General features: G+C 38.5%; 1 protein-coding gene across 7 annotated transcripts in view; it reads right to left on the minus strand.

The window, feature by feature from the left end:
• The window catches only part of CFAP95 (cilia and flagella associated protein 95), an 86,832-nt gene that overhangs the window by 17,810 nt on the left and 46,036 nt on the right, over positions 1-22,986 (minus strand). For 6 of the 7 annotated variants that reach the window (XR_011612471.1, XM_071077686.1, XM_071077687.1 and 3 more), the window contains one exon: positions 1,038-1,095. The exons of the other annotated variant lie outside the window; for it this stretch is intronic. Coding sequence is in view for 4 of the 6 variants with exons in the window: in XM_071077686.1 (XP_070933787.1) it covers positions 1,038-1,095 (58 nt within the window). In the remaining 2 variants the exon portion in view is untranslated. Of the gene's footprint in view, positions 1-1,037; positions 1,096-22,986 lie in introns of those variants that run through there. 7 annotated transcript variants of the gene reach the window in all.

Below are 22,986 nucleotides of genomic sequence, written 5' to 3' on the forward strand. Positions count from 1 at the left end.
AAGCCAAAGCTGGAGTCCAGGCTCTGCTAAACTGATTATCCATAATGGCTTCCTCACTCGTAAGTCAAGCTTGCCAGTGTTCCTCCCACGGCCTCTCCCTCCAATAGAGTAGCCTGGATTTCTTCTCTGGTGGCTCAGGGCTTAAAAGGTGGAGGCAATCTTAAAGCTAAGCTCATAACTGGCACAGTCACTTTTGCCATGTTCTACTGATCACCTCAACTCGAGATGGAGGAATCCTTACCCTAAATGGGGAGTGGCTTGTGCCAACAGGAAGCTCTGCCATCTTTGGAGATAAACTGCCACGTTATCTTTTATTGATCTTGGTGAAACTTTCCTCATTAAAGAATTTTGAATTTGTGTCGCTAATAATAATTTGTATGCTTTTTTCTTTTATAATTTATTAACTGGTTAGTGCTGATGTGAAGGAAAGCTATTGTCTTATTTATTCTAATTACTTCTCAGTTTAATATCTTGATTCTCCTCAATAGATAATTACACTATTGGAAAATAAGATGTTTTTCTCTTCTTCATCAATAGTTAAATATCTTATTTCTATCTCATGTCTACTGCCCCGGTTAAGACTTCCAGAACAAGGCTAATTGGAAGCAGCCTTGTTTTGTTTCTGTTGCATAATTTGTAAAGTACAAATACATTCAAGTTATAAACTGGACATTCTTAAATTAACATACATATTTCCCAGAGCTATATTAAGCCACTTACTTTTATGTGTTGATGCAATACAAATGAATAGAAAGTGGGTTCTTACTCCAGATAAATTGAATTCAGGGAGGGGACAAGTAAACAAGATGAGGAAGAAAGTGTCTAATATATTTTAGATACTGCAGTATTTTTCCCTGAAATCTATAAACATCCAAAAATAAATCATAACCATAAAACATTCTCATGACTCCAATAAACAGCTAACATCTCAAAATAAATGTAAAATATTCTCCTTCCTTCCCAAGTTTGACTATACTAGGTGCAAAGAATCACTTCAAGTACACAAATAGGTAGAAGACTATGGCTCTTGTACTCACATGTGGCTGATAATCATATGGTGGAACATAATCTTCTGAGTACGTTGTCAGTGCACACCTAAGAGGGATAAGTCAATGTTTGAGGAAAGAATCACTTCAAAAAGAAAAATATTTTAAATTGTTATTGATATACACTTTACATGAAATAAAAACATTTCAGGAAGGATTGGCCCTAATCAAAATTTAAAATCCCTCAACTGCCCCAGCCTCTGTATATAGTATTACCCACCACCAGCAGGGTACCCCCAACTTCAATTTCAGCAGTCTCCCTTATTCTTAGGGAATATGTTCCAAGACCCCTAAGTGCATGTCTGAAGCCTCCGATAGTACTGAATCCAATTGCTGTCAGTTAGAACACATTTCCGTTCACGTTTTCTACCCAGAAATGTAGTGCCTTTTTTTATCTTACCTAAGGACTTACCAAACATTATGGCCTTCGCTTTTGCAGTCTGAGGTACAATAGCAAAACTAGCATGAATTTTTCTTTTCTTCTTTATAATTGCAAGGATAGAAGATTTGTTCTTACCGTAGGTCTTAGATACCTCAGCATACGATTTTTTTTTTGCTCTCCTTAAGTTGAGAACTTTCATCTTTAAGCACCTAAAGTGCTTAAAGGAAGCACTTGACAGCTTCTCTTTAGCATATCTGAATGCCTGCACCACCACTCTTGCACTCTAGAGCCATCATTAAGTAAAATAAGGGTTACTTGAACACAAGCACTGCAATACCATGACAATCTAATAATGAAGAAGGCTACTAAGTGACTAACAGCCAGGGACAGTAGACAGTGTGGAGACACTGGACAAAGGGAGGATTCATGTCCTGAACTGGATGAAGCCAGATGGCACAAGATTTTGTGGCACTACTCAGAGCCACATGCAATTTAAAACTTACAAATTGTTCATTTCTGAAATTTTCTGTTTAATATTTTCAGACTGCAGTTGACCTCATGTAACTGAAACTGTGGAAAACAAAACTATGAATAAGGGGAGACTACTATACCTCCAATTTAGCACCACCTACTACTCTCCTGTACTAGTGATATTTGTGGCAACCCAGGCTCAAGTCCCTGAGCTCAGGAGTTCTGCATTATAAGGATTCTCTTTATCACCAACTTCCTGCCTCTATGAGCTTTTTGACCCACATTCTTTGCCAGGTGACTGCTGAAGAATAATGGAGGACAGCCAGATAGACTGAGATTACATAGCATCCCCAACCTGCACCCCATTAAACACACAGAAATGCTGGATGAAATACATCCATGCTTATTGCCCAAGGTCTACAAGTATAGCCAAGCCCAAAAGGGAAAGGGTGCTAGAGCTGAAGAGGATAGTCACTACAATGGGAAACCATAAACTGATGTGGCGTTTGAACTACACATCTAGAGTAAGAGACTTGGCCTTATATTCACAGGAGGCAGAGAACTAAACTCCAACGATAACCAAGAATCTGTAAAGGCTATACCTCCATATAAAATAAACCAGAGAAACCTCAGCTAGCAGTCCAGAGAAACTTGCAAGAAAGTTTCTCTCTGCTTGAGTTCACGGTGGGAGAAAAATTATTCTCCTATGAGAAATTAAAACCCCACCGCCATTCCTGGCGATATTATGGGACTGGATGGCCAAAAAAACTCCTCTGAGTATTGCATACTGAAAAACCAGGGTAAAAGGAAATTTTAAGACATTTTAATGCATGGCTGAGCTGGTGAGAAAGTCACAGAACCCAACAAGAATCCCAAAATAACAAGTTCAACTTAGACGGGCTATTGGATACCCGGGTGGTGACCACCAATTCTTGCCAGGTTCTCAGGGTGTGATTTCCCGAGTAGTAGCAGCAGCACCTGGGAATAGAAATGCGAATACTTGGGTCCCACCACAAAACAACTAAATTAGAAACTCTAGGGGTGGGACCCAGCAATACATATCTTAGCAAACCCTTTAGGTGATTCTGATGTACGCTAGAGTTTGAGTACTAATAATTAAAACAACACAAATTAGAAATGTAACTTTCAAACCATCAAATGGTTTTTTTTTTAAAGACAAATCTAATAGGAGTCAGGAAAGGAGAATAAAAGGAACAGGAGACATTATTTCTGCTCATAAAACAAATTAAAATCATAAAAATAAAATTAAATATCTTAGCACTTATAATAAAAATAAAGAGGTTAAACCTATCAGTGAAAATATTTTCTCAGACTTAAATTGAACATCAAACTGTATTTTTTTTTTAAAAAAAAACTCTTACTTGTCATGTTCGGTGGCATGTGTCTATGGTCCCAGCTACTCAGGAAGCTGAGGCAGGAGGGTCAATTGAGCCCAGGGGTTCTGAGCTATAGTGCTGTATGCCTATGGGGTGTCCACACTAAGTTCAACATCAGTATGGTGACCTCCCAGGAGCAGGACCACCAGATTGCCTAAGGAGGGGTGAACCAGCCCAGGTCAAAAAGGGAGCAGGTCAAAACTCCTATGCTGACTGGCTTAGTAGCTTGCACCTGTACTCTCAGCTACTCAGGAAGCTGAGGCAGGAGCATCCCTTAAGGCCAGGAGTTTGAGGCTGCCGTGAGCTCTAGCAGTACCAGCCCAGGTGACAGAGAGAGACCCTGTCTCTAAAACAAAAACAATTTTTAATTACCAACTACCTGCTTTTATACATAAAATAAAATTACTTTCAAAGAAGCTTGAAAGTAAAAGTATATAAAAATATATACCAATGCATGGAAATTAAAAAATATACTTCTCAGTGACCAGTGGTTTAATGAAAAAATTAAGAAGGAAATTGAAAAATTTCTTAAAACAAATGACAATGAAAATACAACATACCAAAACTTAAGGGATACAGTGAAAGCAGTACTAAGAGAGAAATTTATAGCTAAGTGCCTATATCAAAAAAGAAGAAAAACCTCAAATAAATAACCTATTGATGCATCTTAGAGAACTAGAAAAGCAAGAGCAAACTGAATCCAAAATTAATAGAAGAAATGAAATAATAAGAGTAGAAATAAATGAATTTGAAATGAAGAAAACAATACATAAGAATGATTTTTTAAAATTGTTTTTTAAAAGATAAACAAAATTGACAAACCTTTAGCCAGACTAAGAAAAAAAGAGAGAAGACCCAAATAAATAAAATCAGAGATGAAAAAGGAGACATTACAACTGATAGGGCAGAAATTCAAAGGATCATTAGTGGCTACTACAGGAAACTATATGCCAATAAATTAGAAAACCTAGAAGAAATGGGTAAATTCCTAGACACAACCTACCAAGACTGAACCATGAAGAAATCCAAAACCTGAACAGACTAGTTGACAGAGCAAGAGCATCGCCATCTGAGACAAACACCGCCGTTTTAAAGTTCACTTTGATCAAAAACTGCCTAAATCCAAAGGGCATCAGCCTAATGGCTAAGGTCAGCATGATCATAAACCACAAATGACATCTCCAACCAGAAACATTCCAACCTTAAGATAAACCCCTCCCCAACTAGAGAGATGTCAGCCCCAAGATAACCTCCCCTCCGACCAGAGACTTTCCAACCCTGCAATAAACTTCTTCCCAACACAGAAATATTCCAAGCCTACAATAAGTTTTCTAGCTCTGAACCTTTAAATACTCTTAGTCTGTAAGAGAGGAATGCTCCTAACTGAAATCGTCCAGAAGCCCCTCTCAGCTTTATTCTCCAAAATAAACCTGTCTTTGACTGTTGAGCCACTTTTTGTGTTTCTTTCCTCTTTAACTCTTACACCAATAACAAGTAATGAGATCAAAGATAAAAAATTCTCCCAGTAAGGAAAAGCCCAGGACGTGAGGGCTTCACTGCTGAATTCTACCAAACATTTAAAGAACTAATACCAATCCTACTCAAACTATTCTGAAAAATAGAGGCAGAGGGAATACTTCCAAAGTCATTCTAAGAGGCCAGTATTACCCTGATTCCAAAACCAGACAAAGACATATCAAAAAAAGAAAACTATAGGCCAGTATCTCTAATGAATATTGATGCAAAAATACTTGATAAAATACTAGCAAACCAAATTCAACAACATGTTTAAAAAAATCATTCATCATGATCAAGTGGGATTTATCCCAGAGATACAAGGATGGTTCAACATATGCAAATCTATCAGTGTGATACATCATATCAACAGAATGAAGGATAAAAATCATACAGTCATTTCAATTGATATGGAAAAAGTATTTGATAAAAGTTCAACATCCCTTTATGACAAACATCCTCAAAAAATTGATTAAAGAAAGAATATACTTCAACTAATGAAAGCTATATATGACAGACCCACAGCTAGTGTCATATTGAATGGGGAAAAACCGAAAGCCTTTCCTCTAAAATCTGAAATACAACAAGGATGCCCACTTTCACCACTGTTATTCAACATAGTACTGGAAATATTAGCTAGAGCAATTAGACAAGAAAAAGAAATAAAGGGCATCCAAATTGCAAAGGGAGAAGTCGAATTATCCTTGTTTGTACATGACATGATCTTATATTTAGAAAATCCTAAAGACCACCAAAAAAGTATACTGATAAACAAATTCAGTAAATTTAGAACTGATAAATTCAGTAAAGTTGCAGGATACAAAATTAACATACAAAAATCAGTGGCAGATTGAGCGTGGTGGCTCAAACCCCCAGCATTTTAGGAGGCCAGGTGGGTGGATCACTCGAGACCAGGAGTTCAAGACCAACCTGGGCAACATGGTGAAACCCAGCCTCTACAAAAATACAAAAATTAGCCAGGTGTGGTGGCACACACCTGTAATCCCAGCTATTCAGGTAGTTGAGGCAGGAGAATTGCTTGAACTTGGGAGGCAGAGGTTGCAGTGAGCCATGATCACACTGTTGCACTCCAGCCTGGGCGACAAAGAAAGACTGTCTCAAAAAAGAAAAAAAAAAAAATCAGTGACATTTCTATTTGTTAACAGTGAACAATCTAAAAAAAAAAATTTCAAAAAAACTTAATCCTATTTACAATAGTCACAAATAAAATTAGATACCTAGGAATTAACAAAAGAAGTGAAAGATCTCTACAACAAAAACTATAAAACATAGATGAGAGAAATTGAAGAGAACACCACAAAATGGAAAAATATTTTATGTTCATGGCTTGGAAAACTCAATATTGTTAAAATGTCCATATTACCCAGAGCAATCTACAGATTAAATGCAACCCCTATCAAAATACCAATGACATCTTTTACAGAAATAGAAGAAACAATTCTAAAATTTATATGGAATAACAAAAGACACAGAATAGCCAAAGCTATCCTGAGCCAAAAAAACAAAACTGGAAGAGTCACATTATTTGACTTCAAATTATGCTACAGAGCTATAGTAACCAAAACAGCACGGTACTGGCATAAAAACAGACACATAGACCAATGGAACAGAATACAGAACCCAGAAACAAATCCACACACCTACAGTGAATTCATTTTTAAGAAAGGTGCCAATAACATACACTGGAGAAAAGACAGTCTCTTTAACAAATGGTGCTGGGGAAACTGGATTTCCATATGCAGAAAATGAAACTAGACCCCTATCTCTCATCATATACAGAAATCAAATCAAAATGGATTAAAGACTTAAATTGATTACATCAAACTATTAAACTACTACAAGAAAACATTGGGAAAGATCTCCAGGACATTGATCTGGGCAAAGATTTCTTGAGCAATACTCCACAAGCACAGGTAATGAAAGCAAAAGCAGACAAATGGTATCATATCAAGTTAAAAAGCTTCTACATGGCAAAGGATACAATCAACAAAGTGAAGGGATCACCCACAGAATTGGAGAAAATTCTGACAAGGGATTAGTAACAAGAATATATAAAGAGCTCAAACAACTCTATAGGAAAAAAATCTAATAATCCCATCAAAAAATGGGCCAATGATTCAAATAGACATTTCTCAAAAGAAGACATACACGTGGCAAACAGGCATATGAAAAGGTACTCAACATCATTGATCATTAGAGAAATGCAAATCAAAACTACAATGAGATATTATTTCATGCCAGTTAAAAAGGCTTATATCCACAAAACAGGCAATAACAAATGCTGGCAAGGATGTGGAGAAAAGGGAATCCTTATATATTGTTGTAAGAATGTAAATTAGTACAACCACTATGGAGAACAGTTTAGAGGTGCCTCAAAAAGCTAACAATTGAGCTATCATATGATTCAGCAATCCCACTGCTGGGTATATATGCAAAAGAAAGGAAATCAGTGTATCAAAGAAATATCTGCACTCCCAAGTTTGTTGCAGCACTGTTCACAATAACCAAGATTTGGAAGCAACCTAAGAATTCATCAACAGGTGAATGGATAGAGAAAACGTGGTACTTCTAGACAATGAAGTACTATTCAGCCATTAAAAAGAATGAGATTTTGTCTTTTGCAACAACATTGATAGAACAGGAGATCACTATATTAAGTGAAATAAGCCAGGCACAAAAAGACAAATATCACATATTCTCACGTATTTGTGGGATCTACAAACCAAAACAACTGAACTCATGGACATAGGGAGTAGAATGATGGTTACCAGAGGATGGGAAGGGTAGTCGGGGCAGGGAGGGGGTGGTACACTGGGGAGGTGGGGATGGTGAATGGGTACAAAAAATAATAGAATGAGTAAGACTTAGTATTTAATAGCACAATGTGGGGACTATAGTCAATAATAATTTAATTGTACATTTTAAAATAACTAAAAGAGTATAACTGGATTGTTTGTAACACAAAGGATAAATGCTTGAGAGGATGGATATCCAGTTTTTCACGATGTGACTATTATGCATTGCATGCCTATACCAAAATATCTCATGTATTCTATAAATACATACATCTACTATGTACCCACAAAGATTAAACATAAAATAATAAAAAACCAAAACAAAAATATATAAAAGTATACACAGTGCGATCTGAGAGACCAAAATAGACACCCCTTTATCAACTAAGACAGAACCTAAGGTTAAAAAAAAACAAAAAGTTACCTATGGTTTGGGGATTCAGGGACAGTTTGGCATTGCAAATTTCTAAATTCTCACTAAATATCCTAACAATAGGAGATGTCAGGCCAATTGTCCTAATTCTGACTTACAATCCAAACCACTGTGACTCTAACTGGATAGAGGACTGGCCTTACAAACTTTCTTCTCTGATAAGTGATTGCAGACCTTTAACCAGTTCCTGCCAACTGATTGAGGCTGTGCATAAACTGTCTTTGTGTCCTAAAGCTCACCTTTTGATAGGAAGAGCCAAATTCCACCTCATTTTAATGTTAAAACCCAGTCCCAAAGTGAACATAGGATGTATGTCATATACATATTTATCCATTACATACGCACACAGCTCCCTCATAAATATGTATAGCTTTTCCCTCGTCTCCTGAATATGCATGATTCAGGCCCTGTGAGGCATAAAACCCAACCTGTGCTTCCCCTTGTCCATGCTGGAGACTTTCTCTTTCCATATCTCCAATAAAGCTCTCCTTTCTACTATTTAGCCATCCTGGTGGTCTTTTGGTCAACAACAGCAAATATTAACCAAAGGAAATTGAATTCTTAAATTAATACCCTATGTAAGAGACTTTGAGCAAAAATTACTAGTTATAAAGATCATTATCTACAGATTAAAACAGCAAGTCATCAAGAAAGTATATAACAATCTTATGTCAACAAACCTAACAACATATAGAATATTGACACTGTTTGGATATTAGTCCCTGCCCAAATCTCATGTTGAATTGTAATTCCCAATACTGGAGGTGAGGCCTGGTGGGAGGTGGTTGGGTCATGGAGGAAGATCCTTTGTGGCCTGGTACCATCTTCATAATAGTGAGTGAGTTCTCACACTATCTGGTCATATAAAAGTGTGTAGCTCCTGCCCCCCAACTCTCTTGCTTGCTCCTGCTTCCACCATGTGACGTGCCTGCTCCCCCTTCACCTTCTGCCATGAGTAAAAGCTCCCTGAGGACTCCCTAGAAGCTAAGCAGATGCCAGCACCATGTTTCCTGTAAAGCCTGTAGAACTGTGAGCCAGTTAAACCTCTTTTCTTTATAAATTACCCAGTCTCAGGGATTTCTTTATTTCAATGCAAAAACAGCCTAATACAAATATGTAAGGCAAAAAAAGACCAGAATCACAGAAATAAAATGGCAAATCCAGTTATGCAGGAAGGTTGCAACACACATTTCTCAACCCTTTGGTTCCTTAAATCCACATATCTACATACATCCTCCAAAACTATACGGGTCAACAGTAAAGCAAATAAAACTACACAATTGCCCACAGGTAGAGCATAGTGAAGGATAGGGAATACCACAAACTTCAATTTACATGTAGGTAGAACAGTCCAGAATCAGTAGAGTCAAATCAGAGCCCACGCTGAAACAGAATTAGGCAGGGATTACATGGAAGACAGGAGAGGTGGCAAGTCTCTAGCAGAGGTGGAACACAGAGGACAGCACCCACAGAAAGAGAATGCCCTTTTCTGATGAGGAAATCATGAGAACAGGTCTGAGACCAGAAGATCTGAAGCATGACTTTTCAAGGAAGTATCCAGGACCACAGTTATAGTCTTGGGAAGACACTGCTTCTGGAGAGGAAGGGGGCAACTAGAAGGTAAAGAAAAATAAGAAATAAAACACAAGAAAATAAGGATCCTAGGGCTATAAGAGAGTATCACGATATCAGTAAACATCACTCCCTCCTACATTTTACCACCCTGGAAACGTGTCATTAATTAAACAAGCCTCACTTCACTGTTGGAACTGAAGAGGGCACTCTTGAACTAAGATATTGAGCAAACTGCCGAAAGTTTTCATTCCTCTGGGATAGAATGATCTATGATTGCTGCTAGTCCAGGAAAATCCATCATACTTTAAATGAACAGAACAAGGCAACATTACTAAGAGAAGAACACAAAAAATAAGAATAAAAACTAAGCTCATGAAAATTCTCCCCTGAAATATTCCTAGTCACAGAAGTCCTCCATTAGCACTTCTATTCAATAATGTACTAGAGAGCCTAGAAAACCCAGTAAAACAAGAAAAACCAGCAAAATCAACATCAGCAAATAGCATAATCGGAATAAAAAAAACAAAATCGTCATCCTCCATGGATGACAAAGTTGTTTACATTTTACAAAATGCTAGAGAATCTACAAATTATAACAATAGGCAAGTTTCAGCAAGGTTGTCGGATAAAAGATCAATATACAAAAATAGCATAGCCATATACCTGCAACAAGAAATTAGAAAGCATAATCAAAGTAGGAAAATCCCATTTATACTTGGCAACAAAATATCTAAGTTTCCTATAAGAATACATATAACAGAAGATATATATGATTTATGGGGAAAATACAAAATGTTGTTGAAAAACGTAAAATAATTTATGTATGTGTGGAATGGTGGATATAATGATAGCAATTATTCCATCCAGAAAATTTAAAGCACTTCCAATCTAAACACCAATAAGGTGTTTTGTAGAACTTGACAAACAAATCCTAATAGTCATATGACTCCATGAAGTGCCAAAGAGTCAATATAAAAATAGACCAATTGAGAAAATGTAAAGAAAGCCTGGAAGCAGATCTGCTTAAATGTAGGAATTTGGTGTATGACAGAAATGACCTTACAAATTAGTAGGGAAAGAGTGAGTCACATAATAACCTTTAGTCTTATAAAAATATTACATATATGCATCTATATTACATGTATGTTACATATACATTTCTGTATGTGAATATATATGTAATTTCTAAAATTTTAGAGTTTGACATTTCATATATAGGTCTTGACTAAATTGTAATTTAAAACTTCTGTTCATCAAAAGATACTATAAACAAAGTTTTCAGAAAAGTCAAAGACTAGAAGAACATACTTATTATGAATCTAACCAAAAGGCCGGGTGCAGTAGCTCACGCCTGTAACCCCAACACTTTGGGAGGCCGAGGCAGGTGGATCACTTGAGGTCAGGAGTTTGAGACCAGCCTGGCCAACATGGTGAAACCCCGTCTCTACTAAAAATACAAAAATTAGCCAGGCGTGGTGGCGGGTGCCTGTAGTCTCAGCTACTCAGGAGGCTGAGCCGGGGGAATCACTTGAACCCAGGAGGTGGAGGTTGCAGTGAGCCGAGACCGTGCCATCACACTCCAGCCTGGGAGACAGTGCAAGACTCCATCTCAAAAAAACAGTAAAATAAAATGAAATAAATCTAACCAAAAGAGGATTAATAACATAAATCTAATCAAAAGAGGATTAATAACACAATTAATTTTTTAAAACCCTTTTTTTTCTTTTTAGACAAAATCTCACTGTGTCATCCCCAGACTGGAGTGCAGTGGCACAATCATGGCTCATTGCAACCTCCTCCTCCCAGGTTCAAGCAATTCTCCTGCCTTAACCTCCCAAGTAGCTGGAACTACAGGCACGCACCACCAAGCCTGGGTAATTTTTGTATGTTTAGTAGAGATGGGGTTTTGTCATGTTGGCCAGGCTGGTCTTGAACTCCTGGCCTCAAGAGATCCACTTGCCTTGGTCTCCCAAAGTTCTGGGATTACAGGCGTAAGCCACTGTGCCCAGCCTTTAAAACTCTTGCAAATCAAATTTAGTAATTAGTGAAATGCAAAGTAAAACAACAATGAAATGCCATGTAATATCTATTAGATTGATAAAAATTAAAAATCCCTATTTATGAGAATATGAAACAATAAATATGTACAAACAAAACTAGTGGCAATATCTTGCAAAATTGAAGGTGCATATGTCTTATTACCCAGCAATTCTGAATATAAAGAAAACTATTTTTAAAAAAATGTTACTGTGAATTGATGATTTATAATTGTAATATTTATGGGGTATAAAGAAACTCTTACATATATATTCAAGGAGGCGTGTATAATGATAGTTACTGTGGCCTTATTTGTAATAGTGAAAATTTGGAAGCTAATGTCCTGCAAGAAAATGGATATATTGAATGGCTATATAAATCATGATAACCCATTTCTTTAAAAACTTACATTACAACTGGGTAATGAGTAGATGGGTGTTTGAAGAGTATTTTAGAAAATGAAAATATTCCATAATCTTAAAATATGTTTGTGTTAATAGATAACAGTGAACTTGCTTCCCTACCCTCTTCTCACTCAAAGTTATGACTCAAATGATATGCTTATCAGGAACCCCAGTAGAACACTGGAGAGTTGCTTTGGGCTGAACTATCCTGCAGGTCAGTATCTGGGTATCTCTCTACTCATGTAAAGCAGACAGAAACCTGTCCCTCCTAATTGAGCCCTTCTCCCTCTCCTTATTATCACCTCCCAGCGCAGAGTCTGATACAAAGTAGGCAATGAGAAACATTCATTGAATAACTAAATCATTAAAATAAAATTAGAATATAAAGAGATATAGATTAACTACAATGAGTATGCATAGTAAATACAGGTGAAAGATCAAAACAGTCAGTTATCTTTCTAGAAAGGGATTGCGGAACAAAATGGAAACTTTTATAATATTGAATGATGACTTTCAGCCAATTACTCACCAACTCTTTGTGATTGCCTCCTCCCTCCCTTGCCCCCTTAAAAAAAATCCGAAGAACAGGACAACAATCAATCTTCAAGTGATAGAGAGTACATTACGTGCTCCCCAAATTTGAAATAAGGAGGTCTTTTGAGAATAAAAATATGGGAAATCAACATGGATCTTCCTCTAGATATTAGCTGTAGCAGAAAGAACAGGTCCATTAAAAGAGAAATGCCTTTCAGAGAAACTCCAGGAAGCAAGAGGTCAGAAAGACAAGGGAGGCATTATTTCTAGGCATTGTCTTGGGGAAGAGGTATCCTGGTTCACAAACAGATCCCCCTGGTTCTGGAAGCAGAGCTGGACTACATCAATGTCAATCCACCAAACCGGACTTACTGACAGCCAACAGTGACTTTAAGTCATTATCTGGAACCAGCAGAAACAAGTGTGTGCCAGGTGGCTCTGCTTTACCGTTCCCGTCCCTACTCGTGGCTGTTAGGTCAGGGCCCTCTTTGGGATTTCCTTTTCTTAATAGTAACCAATGGAAAAGGGCCACTCACTCTCCCATGACAGTAACTGAGGGATGTAACATCCTCCAGCCAGTGGAAGAAGTTGATCCTCAGAGGGAGGGAATAAAGCCAACAGGAAGAGAATCCCAAGTTTTTTCTAGTCCCGATTCCAGTAATCTCTGAAGCCAGGTTCTTCAAAGGACTTTCCCAAAGTTCCATGAGGCACTCCAGTATTCTTTTAATAAACTGTCCTTCTTGCCCAAGAAAATTTTAATTGTGTTTTTGTTCCTTACCACCAAAAGAATCCTATTACAATCAGGCCACCGAAGTCTAAGGCCATTAATCATTGTAATCATGTAACCAACTCCCCTTGCTCTGATTTTAAAGAGTGAACAACATTCTGATTATTGTTTGGCTTCCCCGTATGGTTTTTCACAGAGAGAGAATGCCTTTTATTAGGCTGACATGACCTTCTGGTGTGCTTGAAATTTCTATTTCTCATAAATTAACTAATTAGAATTCTGATGTTTCTCGTGAATTTAATGAGCATGAGTTGATCTCCATGTGTCAGATAAATTCTGAAGTACTGATAAAAACAGGCTTTCCGGAAATGTAAAACTGAAGACCAGAAACCAGTAAATTCACTAGGATATGCCACACTGTAAGGATGCCAGGAAGTTAGGTGGCCGGCTTTCACCCTGCACCACACACAATTTGCTACGCTTGCCCTCTTTTGTCTTTAACGGTTGTAGTCATGATATACTTTGTAAGGTAGAGTATAACGGAAGATGTTTTGTAAGATAAGAAAGGAAACGGTGTCTGATATTGGAGTTATCATAAAATTCATGGTATGAGTTAAAACATCGACAGCTGCCCTAACACCAGTGGTAACATGTGCGACTCGATGACAAGATGATGTACCCAAGCCCACAGAATCACAGCTTCTTAAGCTCAAAGGAACCTTAAAGATCAACTGTTTCTGTTTCTTTACTGTTTTGTCTAGATGGGTGGCAGATATTTTATCACCCAGCTTCCTGGCAGCCAGAACAAGGGCATGTGACATGTATTCACCAAATCAGACAGGTCCCATCTAGGAGTCTGAATGTGAGTATGTGACTTAAAGAAGCAGGGAATTAATTTGGAGTTAATCTTATCACTGGCAGCAGTAGAAGCAGTATTCATTACTTAAGACAAACGTAGCCACAGCCGGTCATGGAGTCTACCTGACCCTGTGTTAAGGTGAGGGGTGCATTGTGCAGATGAGACTGCAACTTACAACCACTCTGGAAATCTCTGTCTCATTCTTAACAGCAACCATCATTCAAAAAAAAAAAAAAAAACTTATATTGAGCTGATACAGACATCCCTGTCATTTCCTCCTACTTCTACCTGCTGAATTAGCCACAGAACAAATCCACAGCTGCTGAATTCCAGGCCTATTTTTAAAATTTTATTTCTTTATTTTTGAGACAAGGTCTCACTCCATCACCCTAGCTGGAGTGCAGTGGCCACAAGGAGAGAAGAGTGACTTTATTTTAAATGCCAATCCACCATGTAACTTCTAACTAACCCCAAGTTCAAGAATGCCTCCCAAATGTCTGACTGATGTATTACTCTTTCTGTAGGAAGACCTGCTCATTGTAAGTGTCCTCCAAAACGACCCTTGTTGTTCTGGAAATCATAGGCTTTGGCATCCATAGCCACCTACACATTCCTTCCAGAGCAATGATACTTTCCCTAAGATTTAAGCCCTGGGTCTGGGGATTTGCGATGTGGAGATCTACCTGTATTGTGGCCTCCCAAGACCATTCTTCTGTAAGTCTCCCTGCTTTTAAGTTCCCTTAAACTACCCGAAACCTATGACCTGGATTTGTCTGCCTCTTTCTTATTCCTTCAGCATTTGGGGGTCGCTTTGTATATACAGTTCTTTCACAGAACAGGTGATTCAAACTCACTGCAGACTTGAACTTCTAGGCTCAACTGATCCTCCCACCTCAACCTCTCAACATGCTGGGACCACAGGTATGAGCCATGTGCCCAAGCCCCAGGCCTACTTTTTAGAGATCAACCTCTAAGAAGCTAGTGGGTAAGAGGTGGAGAGGAAAGATGAAATGGAGGACAATTTGAATCTGATTTTAATCCTGATCCAAGCCCAGCATTTGCTAAGATCCCTAGATATGGCATGTAAAGCCCTTATCTCAGTGCCATACACATAGTAAATGCTCATTAAGGTAGAAGAGAAAACTATACTGTAATGATATTAAACAGTGGGAGGGTTACGTTTTAAACGGATTATTCAAGCTGCAGGTTGGAGAACAGATTGAAAGGAAAAGATGAGGCAAAGGAATCAGCTAGGATACCTATATTAGCAGTTGGGACTGGATCAGTAATCTCTCTTGTGCCCCAATCTCAAATATCCACATGCTATCTGATACTTGCTCTTCCTCCTGACTTCACTGCCTCAGTGAATGGCCCCACCACCCTCCAGTTGCCTAAGCCAGAAGCCTAGGAATCAATCTCAAGTCTGCTTTACCCCCATAATTAATCAATTCTCAAGTAGATGTCAATGCCTCTTTTTTCTTTTTTCTTTTTTTTTTTAGATAGATCTAAAATCTGCACCCTTCTCCGCCTCCACACCACCATTGCTTAAGGTCAGGCTTTTTTTACGTCTTGCCTTGGTACGTTCGAGACTGCAATCTCAGTTGCCTACCAATCTGTTCTCTGTTTTCTAAATACAAATCTGATTATTCCCACTCTATGCTCAAAAACCTTTAATACCACCTACATGATAAAGTCCGAGCTCAGCATGGCTTTCAGGTCCTGCTTTCTTAGCCCCAGCATTTCTCTCCAACTTTACCTGTCATCACTGCAAATTCTTGCTCTATGAGCCAAGCATGCCTCCCGTAGGTCCTGCTCCTCCCTGCTTTTTATTATTATTATTATTTTATTTTTATTTGAGACGGAGTCTCACTCTGTCTCCCAGGCTGGAATGCAGTGTTGGCAATCTCAGCTCACTGCAACCTCTACCTCCCTGGTTCAAGCGATTCTCATGCCTCAGCCTCCTGAGTAGCTGGGATTACAGGTGCATGCCACCTTGCTGGCTAACTTTTGTATTTTTAGTAGAGACGGGGTTTCACCATGTTGGCCAGGCTGGTCTTGAACTCCTGGCCTCAGGTGATCCTGCTGCCTCAGCCTCCCAAAGTGCTGGGATTACAAGTGTGAGCCACCACACCCAGCCTCCCTGCCTTTTTTGTACATCCTTCATCCTCTGCCTAGGGTGCCCTTCTCTCCTGTTGATCTGGCTGACTCCAACTCAGACTTTGTGACTCAGCTCAGGTGTTGCTTCTACCTAGAAGCCTTTCCTGACCTCCCAAATCTGATGCAGTGCTCCCTTGCATCATGTTCACCCCCAGTGTGTTGTGGCAAGTAGTCTGGCCCAATCAACACTTATTCCAAATTCCCTTCTCCCTTGTCTTTCTCTACTTAGAAGCTGAAAACAATCATGTAGACATGGGTGGCCAAGCCACAGTTCGTGAAATAGATGTAGGATGAAGATCCTGGGGAGGGTTTCCCTTTACCTCTTTATTTTTTCACTTCTTTCTTTCTGGAACAGAATGGGGATTGGAGGCATAGCAACCATCTTGAGATTGCAAGGACAAAAGCTACTTAATAAGACTTATAAAGAAGAAAGACAAAAAGATCCAAATTCTTGATGACATTGTTTAAGTGCCATACCAGTTTTGGACTCCTTGCCTTTATATTTCATGCCAGGTGACCAAATAAATGTCTTAATTATTCAAGCTGCTATTAGTTAGGTTTCCTGTTACTTTCAGCCAAGCATATTCCTTGGCTGATACATAAGTATTAATTGGTTGTTTTTCCGTCTCATACATTGGACAAATGAGCTGATGTCTTTTTCTATATTCCCAGCGCCTAACTCTTCTTAGTAAATAGTATGCACTCATTAAATGGTTATATTGAAAGAATTAACTCAGATATGTGGGACAAATGTAATTTCCTCAGGCCTAATACTTTTTAAATGCCATTTGAAAGAACAATATAAGATTTAAATGTTTGGGTAATAATTTAACTCTGTAACTGTCAAATACAGAATCAAATTAAATACAGATAGCAGCAAAGATTTCTGAAATTCTGGAAAACTCTCATTCCTGTGAAACCACCTCTGTAGCTCAAAGATGCATAGTACACTACTATTCACAGACATCCACCGAAGTCTTCATTTTAAGTAATTATAACTAATGATTTTCTATGACAACTACATAAACTTTAAATATTATGAAGAGTAATACTAGTTATACTGGCTCTTTATTAATACACATGGGATTAAAGGAAATGTCAGGTTTAAATATAAATTCCACAGCCCTGATGTTTAAAAAATTTTTGCCACTCACTTTGGGCTTTTTAAATTATTTTAAATCAAGACTGTACATGTATAAAGTGCATGATATAATGTTTTGATACATATTTACATATTAAACTGTTTTTACTACAGTCAAGTTAATTAACATATCCATCTCCTCACATAGTTACCTTTCTTTGCAATGAGAACACTTCAGATCTACTTTCTTAGCAAATTTCAAGTATATGACACATGATTGTCAACTATAATCCTCATGCTGTACATTAGATCTCTAGCACTTATTCATCTTGCATGACTGAAGCTTTGCACCCTTGGACCAACATCTCTCTATTTCTCCCACCCCTCAGGTCCTGGCAACCACCATTCTACTCTCAGCTTCTATAAATTCAACATTTTAGATTCCATGTAAAAGTGAGATTATGCAGTATTTTTCTTTCTGGGTCTGTATTCACTTAGCATCATATCCTCTAGGTTCATCCATGTTGTCACAAATTGCAGGGTTTCCTTCTTTTTTTAAGGTGAAATAATATCCATCAAGATACTTAGGTTGAGTCTGTATCTTGGCAATTATGAATAATGCTGTAATGAAGATGGGGGTACAGATATCTTTACAAGATACTGGTTTCATTTCCTCTGGATGTGTACCCGGAAGCATGACTGATAAATCATATTGTAGTTCTACTTTTTATTTTTAAGGAACTTCTATACTTTCTTCCATAATGGCTGTACCGTTTTACACACCCACCAACAGTGTTCAAGGTTTCCAATTTCTCCTCATGCTTGCCCACACTTATCTTTTGTCTTTTTGATAATAGTCATCCCAACAGGCATGAGGTGATATCTCATTGTGGTTATGATTTATATTTGCCTGGTAATTAGTGATGTTGAACACCTTGTAAAATACCTATTGGCCATTTGTGTGTCTTCTTTGGAAAAAATGCCTATTTAAGTCCTTTGCTCATTTTATCAGGCTTTTTTTTTTTTTTTTTTTTTTTTTTTTTTTTTACTAATAAGTTGTATGAGTTCCTTGTAAATTTTGGATATGAAGCTCTTTTCAGATATATGCTTACAAATATTTTCTCCTCATCCATAGGTTGGCTTTTCATTTTTTGTTTCTTTTTCTTTTTTTCTTTTTTTTGACGGAGTCTCACTCACTCTGTCGCTAAGGCTGGAGTGCAATGGCATGATCTCGGCTCACTCCAACCTCTGCCTCCCAGGTTCAAGTTATTCTCCTGCCTTAGCCTCCCGAGTAGCTGGGATTACAGGCACATGCCACCATGCCCAGCTAATTTTTGTATTTTTAGTGGAGATGGGGTTTCACCGTGTTGGCCAGGCTGATCTCAAACTCTTGGCCTCAAGTGATCCACTGCCTTTGGCCTCCCAAAGTGCTGAGGACGCCACGCCCAGCCTCATTTTTGTTTCTTTTGCAGTGAAGAAGCTTTTCTTTTGTTTGTTTGATGTAGTCTCATTTTTGTTTTTGTTTGTTTGCTTTGCTTTTGCTGCCTGTACCTTTGATGTCTGTCCAAAAAATCATTTCATTTCCAAGACCAATGTCAAGAAGGTTTCTCCCTCTGTTTTATTCTAGGAGATTTATGGTTTCAGGTCTTACACTAAAATCTTTAGTCCATTTTGAGTTGATTATTGTGCACATTGTTTTATTAGCTCATCAGTCCCCACAATTTGAACTTCTTACATCTCTGATAGATTAAAAATGGCAAAAACTATACCTATAGGCTTAATATCAGAAGAAATGACCATATAAGATGGTATTAAGAGATATGAAGGTTGTTTCAATTACCTATTGTTATGACTTAAAAGTAACTTAAAATAACAACTATTTTATTATCTCTGATTATTCTGTGGAATGATTAGCTCAGCCGGGTGGTTTATCTGTTCCATGTGATGTTAGTTAGAGCTACAGTTGTCCAGAGGTTTGATTGGGCTGGATGATCCAAGACAGTTCCTTCACATGGCTCCAGTTTGTTTTGTCTATTGTCTGGGAGCTTCACTGGAGCTGTCAAACACAAGCCTTGATTCTCCTCCATGTGGCTTCTCCATGTGTCTTGGGCTTCTCACAGCATTTCAGCTAGGATCTGAGAATCAGAAAGTAGAAACTACTATTTTTCTTAATGTCCGTACTCAGAAATCCAGGATATCATTTCTGCCACATTCTATTAATCAAAACCAGTCACCAGGCCAGCCCGGGTGCAGAGGGCAGGCAAATAACCTCAGCCTCTTCCTGGGAGCAGCAGCACGCATGTTCAGAGAGGGAACAAAGTGCTGTGGCCATCTCTGCAAACTAGTGACCACAAGATAAATCATATAAGCCTATCTTCATAATGCTAGTTTTAGAGCCTCACTGAGCACACTCAAAACTACAAAGAAACCTGACTTTCCACTTGGCAGATATAACTTGAATGGCTACTGTAATAAAGTTAGACTCAATAAAGACCTACAGGAAACAAAGGATGGTCTGAGTCAGCCATCAGCCCATCGGGATGCCAAAACTTCAGATCTAATGGGTACTATATCATGTGCTTTCACATACATTTTCTTATCAAATTATTTAAATTACAATGCAAGGATAGTGATAGAATCGTTTATTGTTACCTGCTGTTAAAATATCCTTTGCCAAGGCACACAATCCAAATTCCAAACCAAACTCATCAGGACCTGAGTCACAACCCCAAATACTAACACCAATATCCCACCTCCTCGGTCATTTGACTTCAACATTTATCAGCTAAGGAGAGATATCCTATATGCAAGGATGACGCAAAGAAAAATTGCATTTAGGTTGACTCTGAAATTAATTCAGCAAACTTGCCAACTAGTAAGCCATCACCACTCAGTACCAGCCAAGCCATCCATTCCAGGAAATTCAGGTTGGTGATATGCACTCAGATAGCATTGCTGCCTCACAGGGCAAAAATGTCAAGCCAGGACCTAGGCATGTCTAAGGAACCAGGAGCCCAGGTAGTTTAAGAAATGGAACATTTGATTTGAGAAATTTCAAAATGGATAAATAACTTTTCACCAGTATTTCCTTTATAAGCTTAGTGCTTGTCATGGCTAATTTTATGTGTCAACATGACTGGGCCAAAGAATGCCCAGATAGTGGGTAAGACATTATTTCTGTCTGTTTCTGTCCATCTATTTTGCTAATAGAAAATAGAGTAGCTTTTGAATCAGTGACTGAGTAAAGAAGATCTGCCCTCACCAATGTAGGTAGACGTCATTCCAATTCATGTAGAGCCTAAACAGAACAAAAAGAGGAAGGGTTCATTTTCTCTCTTCTTGAGCTAGAATATCCATTTTCTCTTGACCTTGGACATCTGAGCTCCTAGTTATCTGGCATTTGAACTCTGGGATTTACATCATCAGTCCCACTAGTTCTCAGGCTTTCAGAGTTGAACCAGGAGTTACACCATCATCTCCCCTGGCTCTCCAGCCTTCAGACTCTAAGTGAATTGTGCCACTGGCTTTCTCAGCCCTGCAGCTTACAGAAGACAGATGGTAGGACTTCTTGGCTTCCATAACCATGTAAGCACATAATAAATCTCCTCATATATATCATATTGGCTTTGTTTCTCGGAGCATACTGACTAATCCAGTGCTCAAGGCCTGGCCTGCCTAAATATAGCAATTATTCTCTCCACGTTTACAGAGGTAAGTGATGTTCAGGAAACTTAAGTGTGTGCCAGAGGTCTCTTAGTTGGCCTGTTAATCAGAGAAGCAGCACAGAAGAGGCTGTGAGCTTTGCCATTAAACTATCTCAGCTCAAATACTGGCCATTATCCCTGGCCAGCTGTGAGAGTTTGGACATGTTATTTACTTCTCTGTGCTTCTGTATTTCCCATCACAGAATGCAGATAATGATGAAACCAATTCATGGAGTTTTTGTAGGGATCACTGAGTTAACATACATAAACCACTTAGAATAGTGCCTGGTACATAATAAGCATCATGTAACTGTTTGCTTTTATCAGTATTAGTATAAGTTATAGAAACCCAACTCAAACTTAATAGGTTAAAATTAAAGGAAAATATCAGCTCATATAAGAAGAATATAATCAGAACTGTCTTTTCCCATACCTCTGTTTAACTTTATTTTTACACAGATACTTCCACAGAAGCGGGATGTCCTCTGTAACTTGCAACTGAAGAAGAAGAGGGCATCTTCTCTAGAACTCTAATAACTATCCTCTGAACAGCCTGGTCTGGATCTTGTGCCCAATACTTAGGCTTGTGGGGAGGTAGAAGTGGGGAACAGAGTCAGCCATCCATAATATGGCCTAGTCAAATTACACTGAATAGGTGAGAAGATGTTGTCCAAAAGAAGAAAGCTGGCCAGACAAAAATGAAAGGTCCTACAATGAATAAGTTGGAGAATCAATAACTGAATTCAAGCCTATCTCACCCTCGTGGCCTTTCATCACCCAACTCTCCTCTTCGCTTATTTTTGTTGTTACCCTCCTCCTCATCTGTATTAGTTCATTCTCTCAGTGCTATAAAGAACTGTCCAAGACTGGGTAATTTATAAAGAAAAGAGGTTTAATTGACTACAGTTCAACATGGCTGGGGAGGCCTCAGGAAACTTACAATGATGGTGGAAGGCACCTCTTTACAGGGCAGCAGAAGAGAGAAGAGTCAGCGAAGGGGGAAAAGGCCCTTATGAAACCATCGGATCTGGTGAGAACTCACTCACTATCAAGAGAACAGCATGGAGGAAACTGCCCGCATGATCCAGTTGTCTCCACCCAGTCTCTGCCTTGACATGTGGGGATTATGGGGATTATAATTCAAGATGAGATTTGGGTGGGGACACAAATCATACCATATCATCATCACCATAGGGTAACTTTTTAAACTTTTTTCATCTGGCAAAATGTTCAACAACTCGGTAATATTTTACCAGGAGACAAGCCACAGCACAAATGCATAAGTAGAAAAAAAAATAAATTTCCTGTACTATACTTTGAGAAAAGAAAAAATCCTTCTTACTATTTATATGTAGTCCCTTTCCTCTGAAGAGTGCCAAAGATTTTATAGATGCTAATGTCTCAGAGCGAGGAATAAAAGGGAAGAATTTAAACGATGGCCCAGGCTTGCTACTGCTACTGTGAAGTGACCACTCCACACACATATGGATAAGTGCTCTATCCCAACAATGAACACTTAACTGCCTGAACTACTTTTAGGCCTCATTTAACTTGCCCATTTATGCAACTATAGAAACTATAGATGCCTTTCTCCTAGAGCCATAAAATTTTAGAGTGGGAAAGGACTTTACAGATCGTTTGGTTCAATCCCCTCATTTTGCAAATGGAAACAACTGGAGTCCAGAGAGGGCTATTAGGCAGCACACGGCCATGTAGCAGGTTTATTGCAGGCCCAGAAGTAGAACCCAGGTTTTCTATCCTATTTTTCTATACCATGTTCTTTCTGTAAAAAGCAAACACCCTCCCCACCCGGCCACGACCACACGCAATTTCCAAAAGCTACTCAGT

This window comes from Macaca nemestrina, chromosome 14 (genome assembly GCF_043159975.1).
Source record: "Macaca nemestrina isolate mMacNem1 chromosome 14, mMacNem.hap1, whole genome shotgun sequence".
NCBI lineage: Eukaryota > Metazoa > Chordata > Mammalia > Primates > Cercopithecidae > Macaca > Macaca nemestrina.